Source organism: Chrysochloris asiatica, unplaced genomic scaffold (assembly GCF_000296735.1).
Source record: "Chrysochloris asiatica unplaced genomic scaffold, ChrAsi1.0 scaffold00031, whole genome shotgun sequence".
Classification (NCBI taxonomy): Eukaryota; Metazoa; Chordata; class Mammalia; order Afrosoricida; family Chrysochloridae; genus Chrysochloris; species Chrysochloris asiatica.
In genome coordinates, this window is record NW_006408549.1 from 8,603,830 (window position 1) to 8,615,565 (window position 11,736).

The 11,736-nt window shown below is 40.7% G+C and overlaps 1 protein-coding gene across 1 annotated transcript in view; it reads left to right on the forward strand.

Annotated features, from left to right (window-relative positions):
• GEM (GTP binding protein overexpressed in skeletal muscle) overlaps positions 1 to 10,171 on the forward strand; it is a 14,223-nt gene extending 4,052 nt beyond the window's left edge. Inside the window, exons 3-5 of the mRNA XM_006859216.1 lie at positions 2,740 to 2,816; positions 6,859 to 7,063; positions 9,894 to 10,171. Coding sequence (XP_006859278.1) covers positions 2,740 to 2,816; positions 6,859 to 7,063; positions 9,894 to 10,171 — 560 coding nt within the window. The remainder of the gene's footprint in view (positions 1 to 2,739; positions 2,817 to 6,858; positions 7,064 to 9,893) is intronic.
• The last annotated feature ends 1,565 nt before the right edge of the window (positions 10,172 to 11,736 follow it).

Here is an 11,736-nt window from a genome sequence, read left to right on the forward strand (position 1 = left end):
ACCTTTCAGTTCAGTGCATTAACCTATAACATCACACCAGGACTCCCATATACCAAATAGTAGTAATTGTGTGGCATGGCGTCAGTTCTGACTCAAAGTGACCCAGAATAGGGTTCCAGAGGCTGTAAACCTTTACGGGAGCAGAAAGCCTCATATTTCTCCCAGAGAACAGCTGGTAGTTTTGAACTACTGACCTTGAGGTTAGCAGCCCAACTCATAACCATTATGCTACCAGAGCTCCATATACCAATCACTGTTGTTGTTGTTAAGTGCAGTAGAGTCGATTCTGACCCATAGTGACCCTGTATAGGGTTCCGAGGAGAAGCTGGTGAGCTTGAACTGCCGATCTTGCATGTGCCGATTTACATACAGTTGAATAAATTTGCCAATTGAGGTCAGGAGGCTCTATCTTTCAGTAAACCAATGAGGGCATCCCACTGTGAGCTCATTCATGCTGCATATTGTGGAAGCTGCAAACATGCTGAGTGCAACAGATTTTTAACCCAGTCAATGGGAAACAATTACCATTAATTATAAGCATGATTCTTTAGGAGGTGGGGGATTTGACAGTAAGACCTAGCCATCCATGCACCTAATGGTAGTTAGTGTTCTTCCCCTTTGTGTTCTTTTTGCTTCCTGATTGCTCTGGTTCCTAGATGAAGAAACATTAAGCCAGAAGTATTGCATTTCATAAACTTCTCACTACTACAAACCAAGAAATGCCATAGTTCTCTGACATAGCACTCTTGAACTAGGGTTTACCTGTAGTAGTAGGCAATGTCAGGCTTGAGAACCAACTTCCTCTCTGAAGAAGTGACGATGACAGCTCATGTCTAGTGAGTTTCTACTTTATGTTTACCATATGGCATACAGCCCTAAAGGGTGAATAATACTATTAATACCATTTCACAGTTGAAAAAACAGGAGCAAAGAGTTTAAGAATGGTCAGAATTACATAGTTCATAAGGGGTGACATCCAGATTTAAATTCAGGTTTGTTTGTGCTCATAGTCACTATGATATGTTTATCTTTGAGTCATTCATTCATGAGATTTTTATTCGAGCACCTATGGGTGCTAGGAGATATAGTGGTAAACAACACAGATGTAAATCTGTTCCTTAGCACTTAGGGGGAGGGGCAGAGGCACAGAAAATAATAAGCCAATTAAATGTTAGCATGCTTGTTGTTGTTGTTAAGTGCCGTCGAGTCAGTTCCGACCCATAGCGACCCTGTACAGGGTTTCCGAGGGTGTAAATCTTTACGGGAGTAGAAAGCCTCATCTTTCTCCCGCGGAGCGGCTGGCAGTTTCGAACCGCTGACCTTAAGGTTCACAGCCCGATTCGTAACCACTACGCTACCAGAGCTCCTTAAATGTTAGCATGCTAGATGGTGATAAATACAGAGATTCAAAATAAAACAAAGGAATGAGTCAGGAATATGCGAGAGGGAGGAGCAATTGCAATTTTAAGTAGATAGTTGGGAAAGACTTCACCAAGGCACAGGTAAGGGAACAAGCCTTCCAGATATTCAAGGGAAGAGATTCTAGGCAAAAGAAACAGCAAGAGAAATACCTAAAAATCATTGTGAAAATCATAATGTTGACACTCATTGTGAAGATAGAGGGAGTGGATATGGGCTCAGCTGATCCATGGAACCCTCTTGCCGAAATCCTGGCCCTCCCCGTTTTGTTTCCCACACACCCCTTTACTGATTTTTCAAGACTGGAGCTGCTTTGGCCCCTTCCGCTGCATTTGCCTACACTCAGTCTGGGCCCAAGTGCAGGGAAGAAATTTTCCATTACCAAGTACAGCTGGAGACTGCACGTCTGCTGTGCTTAAGATGGAAAAACTTCCATTTATTCCTAGAGAACTGTGTTCTTTAAGGAAGAAAACTTCAGCCAAAATAAGGATGCTGTTGTTGTTGTTAGGTGCTATCGAGTTGGTTTTGACTCATAGTGACCCTACACACAACAGAAAGAAGTACTGCTTGGTCCTGCACTAGCCTCACAATTGTTGTTTTGTTTAAGGATCGTTTCAAGATTTTATTTTCCTTGCACTTCTCCAAAGAGCTCTGAATTCAAAGCTCCTGAACTTACCAGTTGTTAAGTACCATCGAGTCGGTTCTGACTCATATAGCGACCCTGTACAGGGTTTCTGAGGGTGTAAATCTTTACGGGACTAGAAAGCCTCATCTTTCTCCCGCGAGTTTCGAACCGCTGACCTTAAGGTTCGCAGCCTGATTCGTAACCACTACGCTACCAGAGCTCCTTACCAGTAGACTGTTCAATAACCACCCAGTGAAAGGTACCAGAGAGAGATGTGCTTCCATGGAGGCTTATGGAAACAGGGCTTCCAGTTCCCCTGGACCGTTAACATTTTCTTACAGCATCACCCACTGAATCTGAATCAAAAGCTCTTAAGTACATTTATTCTCATGAACAGTTTTCCTATATGAAATGTCCAAGAAAATTAAGGTCCTTTACTTCAAGTTCATTATGATACACAAGTAGATGTGGATATGAACTGCTTGGGAAAGTGCTAGAGGAATATATGTAGAATGTTGCTGAAGGTGATTAAAAAATTATAATGTACCTTTGTAAATATACATCAATAATTAATTGAATATTTGATAAGTGTAGTTTTCTACATGGGACCCGAAGACTGCCTGTACTTGTCTGCATGATCCTCTTATATAAAAGTGCTACATATTCACCTGACTCCAACATTCTTTCTTTTCCAGAAGATACATATGAGCGAACCTTGATAGTTGATGGAGAAACTGCAACGATTATACTCCTGGACATGTGGGAAAATAAGGTATGCAGAGTCTGCGGCTGTTTGTGAATACCTTCAGGGCCTTCCAACAGACTGTTTGATGGGAGGGTGGCCTTGCCTTAGAAGGGCAGTGTTCCAGATGAAGTAGGCTCATTTTGTTGACTAAAAGTATTTACTTCTGAAGAATAAGACTGTTCTAAGGAAGAGGTCATTCACAAATGAGTTTTTTCCTTGGTTCTGTTCACAAATACACAAAAGTACATTTGTTTTAGGGAAAGTGTAAATAAGTATGGATGATTATTTTCAACTTTATGAAACCATCTTCGAGAAAGTTGACATTCTCAATCTTAGTTTTCAACATTTTTTTTTTTTTAGAAAATGGGTATTTATTTGGAAACACAGGTGATTTTAGAAACTAGGTTGGCATATTGAATAATATGTATTATCTTGTTAAAATAAACTTTACTGCCATATGACAGAAAATCGTAATCATAAATATATATTTGCCCAAATATCAGCTGATGTTAGATTATAATATCAGAATATTTCTGAATACCTAATTTGAATCAACTGTGCTTCATAGGTTTTTTTGTTTTTTTAAAAAATGTTTTTATTATGAACTGAGTGATAGTTTACATGGGAGAACATCAGTTTTGCACTCACCCAATTGTATTTTGTTTCAATGCAATGATTACAATCCCCCCCATGCACCATTGAGTAACAGCATTTGCCTCTATTCTTCCCTTTTTTTTTAAATGTACACAAAAACATGCAGAGATATATAATCATTTAAACAACCAAAGGGCACATTTTGCAATCAGCCTCCTGCCTGCCAGCACACAGTCTTTCTCTTTCTATGAGGCTAGAGTCCTCAGTTGCTCTATCTCTCCATGCCATCACCTCTACCTCCATCTCTGGTGTCACTGCGTCTCTAGTTAGGATCCCACGTTCCACTCATGCTCTCCTTTGATGATGGTCCTAGGGTTCTCTGTTCCTGGAATGTAAAATTAACTACTCCCCCCTTTTTGTTACACATACTCTACCTTTACAATTGTGACAATCACAATTAGTCATGATAACAATTAATCATTTTTGAATCAAAAGAATTCTATCCCCATCTCCTTTCACCAGACCCATCTAGACAAGAGGAAAACTATTCAGTGGGGATTCTATCCCTCTTGAAAACTTGTAAGCCAGCCACTTTGTGCATTTATAGCTCCCCTCATCTTAGGTAGCCAATATCTAAGTTGCCAATTAGTATCAACTCTGTGTACTGAGGGGATAGACTTGGTCCTTGTTGTGAAGGCTCCTTCCCTTTTGGTTGGAATTTTGAGCTACTACATCCATAAGTATAGGTCAAGTTCATCAAATTGTAGCAATTTATACTCGGTTCCTGTATCAAATGTCTTTACCTTCCTTTATTCGAGTCCTAATCATCAACCATCCAAACTAGGCCAAATAGGTACTATCTGCAAGTTTGTATGTTCTTGTGAGTCTACCTCCACTTCATATCAGCTGGACACTTCACTCTCAACTTTAGCCCACTGTGGCTAGGTCAGTGCCCATGGGCTCAGCAGCTCCCAAGTCTCCCGAAACAACACTTCCTCTTCTTTCTCTCATCTCAAGGTCAACAGGAGTCTGTGGAACATGGTCAAACTCAGTCCATGTCTTCATTACTGCCTTTCCCCCACTTCCACTCATAAGTAGACCAATACAGTCACCAGTGAGTTTACAAGCCTGCTCATGTGTTCCCATTGTTTTTCATTCTTGGAAGGACACTTGTCCTGAAGGGACTTGATTGCTTGCTTTGATGGCTCCCAGGTGACCAGCTTGCTTGTTCTTGTAATAGCCAGTCTGCTGTGTTTTTTTATTTTATTTTATTTTTATTATAATTCATGAAAATTTTATTGACTTCCTTATGTTTTTATTATGCGTTTAACTCCTCTGCTTTTTTTTTTTTTTTTTAAGTGTTTTATTGTGAATTATATGATAGTTTACATGGGAGAACATTAGTTTTACATTCATTCTATCATACATTGTATCATTGCCATGGTTACAATCCCCTCTATGCATCATCAACCGACCAAAAGGTATACCCTGCAAGCCTGCCCCCTACAGTATCCCCCCCCTCCCCACTAGTCTTCAGCACACAGTCACTCTCCCTCTCTGGATCTAAAGTCCCCAGCTGCTCCATCACTCCACGTCATTGTCTCTGCCTCCATCTCGGACATCACAGGTTCTCTGGGTAGGGTCCTGCTCTTAGCTCTTCTCCGCTGATGGTCCCAGGAACCTCCGCTCCTAGACTGAAAAGTTATTCCCTCCCTTCCTTGCTATAAAATGTCTACCTTTACATTTCCCACCTTAACAATCAGTCCTGATAACAATTATTCACTATTGTATCACAAGAGACCCATCTGCATTTCATTTCATCAGCTCCACCTAGGCAGATTGGATACTACTCACTGGAGATTCTGCCTTCCTCCAGGTCCCCTGGCTCTAGGTTCCCTCTTGAAAGCTTGTAAGCCAGTCACTTCTTGCCTTTGTAGCCCCCCACCCCCACCCCCCATTTTGGTTAGCCAATGCCCAAGTTGCCCATCCCTGTCTATTCTGTGTGTGGAGGGGGTGGGAATGATTCTTGCTGTAAGAATTTGTTCCCTCTTTTGAGCTACTGCTTCCATAGGTGCAGTCTGCTGTGCTTTTGTTTGTTTGTTTGTTTGTTTGTTTTTCCTGCTGGTCTTTCTTTCAAGAAATATCTTCTGTTCTTCTAGCTGTTCCAGGCTGGTTTGCATGTCCTTTCAAATGAGAATGGGACTCAGGATTCCACCTAAAGTCCTATACCTTGCAAAGGCTCTGTAAGAAGCCTGTTTCACTGGGCAAGTTCTAGAATCCCTTTTTAGTTATTACAATCTGTTATAGGCTGAAGATGGGCAATATTTGTTTTTTAAAGGTTTAAGGCTGCTGAGCATATATGGTTGACTTACTGTTTATTGAGAACCCTCCTAGTCTCACAAAAAGATATGTAATTCATTACTTAAGAAGTACAAAAGGGAGTTTGGGGGACTTATGAAAAGTCTCATTTTGGTAGTTAAGATTGGTAATATTGCTTGGCAGAGTAGTTGTGTAATTTATCAACTCAAGATATGAGACAAATTGGAAAATAACATCTTTTGTGCACAAGTGCTATACAGTCCTGGTGAAGAACTGTAGGATAAGCACGGGACCGTTAACCACAAGGTCCGCAGTTCAAACCCACCAGCTGCTCCCCAGAAACACTATACAGGGTTGCTTTGTGTCAGAACCAACTCGATGACAGTTAATAAAAACAAGTAGGGAGTCCTGGTGTGGCGCCATAGGATAAGCACTTGACTTCAAGGGCAGTTTGAACTGCAAGGTTGGTGTTTCAAGCTCACCAGGCACGTCTCAGAAACCCTATATATGAGTTGGAACTGATTTGACAACACTTAATAACAACAGTCTACAAACCTTTGCAGCCACCAGACATCTTGTAAACATGGAAGACTGGTGGCATCACTAAAGGATGGCAGGGGGTATGGACTGCACTGGGTGACACCAAAATTTCTGTGTATCAAATTTTTGTGCCGTGTTTCAGCAGAAATTTATTATTTTTAATAAAAATATCAGTGTCGTTAGCTATAACAAAAACATTTTTTGTAAGTCAGTCTTACATGTATTAATATACTTACAAGGCTAAAACTCCAGCTTAATTTACTTTTTGAATCTTCTGTGACCTCCAATCAGAGTTGTCATTATTACTCAATACCAATGATGCTTCAAATCCTATGGTTTCATTTACATGTGCAACAATCCCATGCTGTCTTCATTGCTGTACAGCTGATGATTTTGTATGGTTTGTTGTGGGAGGAGGCCCACGGGGTGGAGGGGTGACACCAACCTTTGTGATGCTGCTATGAGTGACAAATGCATTTTGGGGAGTTGGCAAACAATTTTCTTCCTTTTTCTTATCATTGAGATTACTTAAGGGTGAACGTATTGCGTCTTCTCAAAAGCACGCCTCATTTACCAGGCCAGCCTGAGCTCATGGAAGATCTTCTCATTTCACTAGGGAGAGAATGAATGGCTCCAAGACCACTGCATGCAAGTTGGGGATGCCTACCTGATTGTTTACTCCATCACAGACCGCGCGAGCTTTGAGAAGGCATCTGAGCTGCGAATCCAGCTTCGCAGGGCCCGGCAGACAGAGGACATTCCTATCATCTTGGTTGGCAATAAAAGTGACCTAGTGCGGTGCCGGGAAGTGTCTGTATCAGGTAAGTGGTAACACTATAGGTGTTACCTGCATTTCCCTTTTTGTTGTTGTTGTTAAGAGCTGTCAAGTTGATTCCAACTCAAAGTGAACCTGTATAGGGTTTTCAAGGAGTGGCTGGTGAGTTTGAACAAACGACCTTGTGATTTAAACCGACCTTGTGGTCCAGTGCTCATCTTATAGTGCTATACCTTTCGCTTCATGAGGCTGGAACCCAGGCCTCATTAAAATGTTACATGGAGTTATAGCCCCAAAATTCCAGCTTCTCCACAGATTATCTTTATACTGTATGTTGTGTTCTTGTCTCTCTGGTCTACCTACTGAATTCCAATCTGCCCTTACTCCCAGTTCCAAGGGCTTCTCTAGAATTCCTTTAGAGATAAAATCATACTCAGGGCTTTATTGAAGACCTCCAACCTTTTCTCTGTTTTCTTTAGGGAGATACCAATTTACCAGGGAGATCCAGAAGTTCCCTAGTCTGCTGATACATCTCAGAATTTGAGGGAAATAAAAGTAGCATCTTCATGCAAGAAGGATGGGGAATATTGATTTAAGGAACTGTGAAAAAGAGTTTCACTGGGGATATGAATTGTACTCAAACTGCTTCTCATCCTTGTGGGCCCAAGATACAACCTATCCCATTTTTCCTAAATTCCAGTTAAAGCTTCAGTAAAACAAAAAGTACCAAACATCCCCACCACAGCACTCTCTACTCGAGTGGGTTTGATCATCCGTTGCAATGGCCACACAGCACTCAGACACCATCCTCACGTCTATGGGGTTGATTAGGGAAGTTAATTGGTAACAAATCAGGGTCAGAAATGGTCAGGACACAGTTCTACCAGTCAGGACTGCCTCTTGTTGGTCATGCCTGCAGGCAGGCCTCTCTCTGGTCCTTGGCCTCTTAGCCATAAGCCCCTGGCCTCAGCCTGAAGGCACTGAGCTCTAGCTCCTGTGGGTCAGTGCCTGGAGGCACCCCACCTCACTATTGAGCCCCATGTCTAAAGTACTCAACTTTACTTGCTCTGTGAGCTGGGAAGCCCACTGTTCTGTCTGATGCTTTGGGTTTTGGTTTTACTGCTTCTTCTCTGCCATTCCTGGTATTCTAACTCACAACTTTCTGTCCCTGGGTTGAGGTAGGTTCAATGCACAGGGATCTGAGGGTCCAAAGGACCCACTCCACACCTGGCTCTTCTTCCCTGAGGTAGTAAGAGTCCCCTCTCCTGCTTCTGAAATGATTTCTTTTTATATCTACATTAGAGTCCCATGTTTTCAGAATCACAATTATCCCTGTTAAAAGCCATCCACAACTAAATCATATCATCCTTATGAGCATCTTCTCCCACCTTCTCTTACCCAGACCTATCAGGAATAAAAAGTTGTTTGGTGGGAGTAACAAAGACGATGAATAGAAGAGCCATCTTTCATGATTCACTGCACTGCTGCCTCCTTCTGATGGTGTCCCATATGAATAGACCTTTTCATACTTAACTTAGGGATACTTCCTTTGTATTTACCACACAAGCACCCAAGTGCTTTTGCTGTTGTTGTTAAGTGCTGATGGTTCCAACTCACAGCGACCCTGTATAGAGTTTTCAAGTCTTTAAATCTTTGTGGGAACAGAGAGTCTCATCTTTCCCCTGCAGAGTGGCGGACAGGTTTGAATCGTGGACTGTGTGGTTCATAGTCCAGTGCTTATTATATGGAGCCACTGTATTCCCAAGTGCGTTTTTGTTGTTGTTGTTATGTGCTGTGGAGTCAGTTCCAACTCATAGCAACCCTGTACAGGGTTTCCGAGGCTATAAATCTTTATGGGAGCAGAAAGCCTCATTTTTCTCCTGCGGAACAGCTGGTAGTTTCGCACTGCTGACCTTGTGGTTCACAGCCCAATTCGTAACCACTACGCTAACAGAGCTCCTTAAGTGTGTTTTAGGACTTTTGAAATTTTATTGCTAATGGTACTTAACAACAACAAATGCAGATCTAGTTCCTGGTACAATTGTAAAAAAAGAAAAAAAAAAAAAGTGTGTATCTGGGAAGAAAGAACCTGATAAAGACCTAAATGTATCCATCTAGTTTGGGACTATCTGACTATTAAGAAATTATTGTCTACAGTAATGATTTTTTTTTTCCAGACAGAAACTTGGACATATGATCTTGAACATATGAAATTGAGACTGTTCCAGAAAAGCTTGTTCATATAGTTTACATTTGTAAAGTCCTCAGTTAAGTTTTTTCAAAAGATCTCACCAGGCTTTTTTTCCCCCTTCTTTCTTTTTTGAAAGAGAAGCAAGCCATGGTAGTAGAATTCTTATTTTCAGTTCAGGAAGCTGAGCAAGGATGGAGTTAAGAACTTGAGCTTGAGAATTAAACAGGCTTAGATTCCAATCTCCCACTTACACGTCATGTGAACTTTTCAAGTTTTTAATGAACCCACTTTGATATCTTCATTTATCTGAAAGGAATGATAATGTATTTTTCAAGATTGTGGTGGGTCTTTAAAAACAATTTACAAAGCACTAAAACCCAATTCATGGCACAAAGTAAATCTTTTTCTATACTAGAAAAAGGCTATGCTTTTTCTAGTATAGTTGATATCACTGTCTTTGATTCAGTTGGATCTTCCCACAGTGAATTTATGATGGATCAGGTGTGAAGCCCTTCTCTTCTATTTCCAATGACCCTTCAGTGAGGTTCTGCCATGGGAGGACATGTGGCCTCGGGTATCCATTTCAAATACGACAGAACAATTTTAGATCAGAGATGATCTAAAATTGTGTAGGATCGTACTCTGCAGCCCCTCTGACTTCCTTCTCCCCTTCTTTCCCTTCCAGAAGGAAGAGCATGTGCTGTGGTGTTCGACTGCAAGTTCATCGAGACCTCCGCAGCTGTCCAGCACAACGTGAAGGAGCTGTTTGAGGGCATCGTGCGGCAGGTCCGCCTCCGGCGGGACAGCAAGGAGAAGAATGAACGGAGGCTGGCCTACCAGAAAAGGAGGGAGAGCATCCCCCGGAAAGCCAGGCGTTTCTGGGGCAAAATTGTGGCCAAAAACAACAAGAATATGGCCTTCAAGCTTAAGTCCAAGTCTTGTCATGACCTCTCTGTGCTCTAGTTACTCAGAGTCATGTTGCCCAGATGTCCTCCTGGATGGACATGGCTGAAGGCCATTGGGACCAATACTCAATCTATATTAGATTGGATACTTACATATTGTTAGATGTGACTTCTCCCATTGCAGTTGGGAATTCATGTGTTAGCCTCATGGACAACATAATGCATGGGAAATGAAGGCCTTTGTAAAAAGTCAGTATTTATTCCCAGGAAAAGCCTTGTCCTTGCTACTTGAACACCAGAGACTCATTAGAGGACCTGTTTGGTGTTCACATGTGTTTCCTCTCTCCTCTGGATAGTAGAGAGTTGAAGCCTACAAAAGAATGCCTAGAACAAGAACTTTCCATTATTAACAGTTTGCCCAGTGTTCTGATAGGTAATGTTGAGGCCAGTGGGTTGTAAACAAATAGAGGAAAGCTGTCAAGGGTTTAGTCAAAGAAGAGAGATAACTTTCTATGCACCTTGTATTCTCCATGGAGCTAGAACTATACAACTGGGCTCATCCTGATCATGACTCTTCTCTCCATAAAGCTGTGAAAAGAAGTGATGGGCCTTGCTGGAAACTAAAGCTTAGCAAACAGTTTTTTGTTTTGTGCCCACAGTCGGCAATCCAGATATTTGTAGAATTGGGAACTGATATATGTACAATTTATAGGTTCAAAAATGCTATCTTTGCTGTGTATTTACAGTTGTTTTTTAATTAGGGGAAATTATTTTAATCCAATTCTACATAGTGAAACCACCTTTTGTTTATTTTTTGAAATCATGGAGCCATCAAAATATTTTTTAAATCTGAATTATTGATAACCTGAAGTGTAAAATGCCAAGATTTTAAATATAATCAGTAGGCTAAATTTTTATAGAATGCCTAACACAAATACTTCTATACTTTGGATTGTCCTCCTCATTTGCCACAGTTCTGCTCTATTATTATTTTTCTAAATAGTAGCATTTTAATATTTGATAAGTATATTTATGAACATCTTTCTTAATAGGAATAATGTCCATTTTATTACGATTTTCTATATTTTTCAGAATATACAAGTTTTTACCTATATATCTTATAATAAAAGAAATAAAATATTTGGAAAAAAGACATTCTTAAATGTTTTTCTGCCTCAAACAAGATACTATAATTATTTTAATGTAGTCCTTAGAGCAAGCATTGTCTAAAGAGACAGCTATTATTTTATTTCTTTTTCATTATCTGTTTTAAAGCATATCCCCAACATATCATGTGTTGGGACCAGGATTCACAGTAATTCTAAGTTATTTTTGGCTGGTAAAGTTGGGAAGTATTTGGGGTCATCTGAAGGCTAAGCTGTAGTAATGGCCAGATTAATCTTTTTCTTTGGTTTGGCAAATTCCCAATTGAACAGATGGGCCTAGCTTTGCTCTCTGAAGATTCATGGTATTTAACTTGACTAAAGCATTAGAGGAAGTTAGAAAGGATTAGAAAAAAATGGAAATGAGTGATTTTCAGCCTGAGATCTAGTCAGGCAGGGTTTTAACCAAATCCTACTCTCTAATACTAAGGATGTCAGAAGAGACTCTGAAACTTGCTCT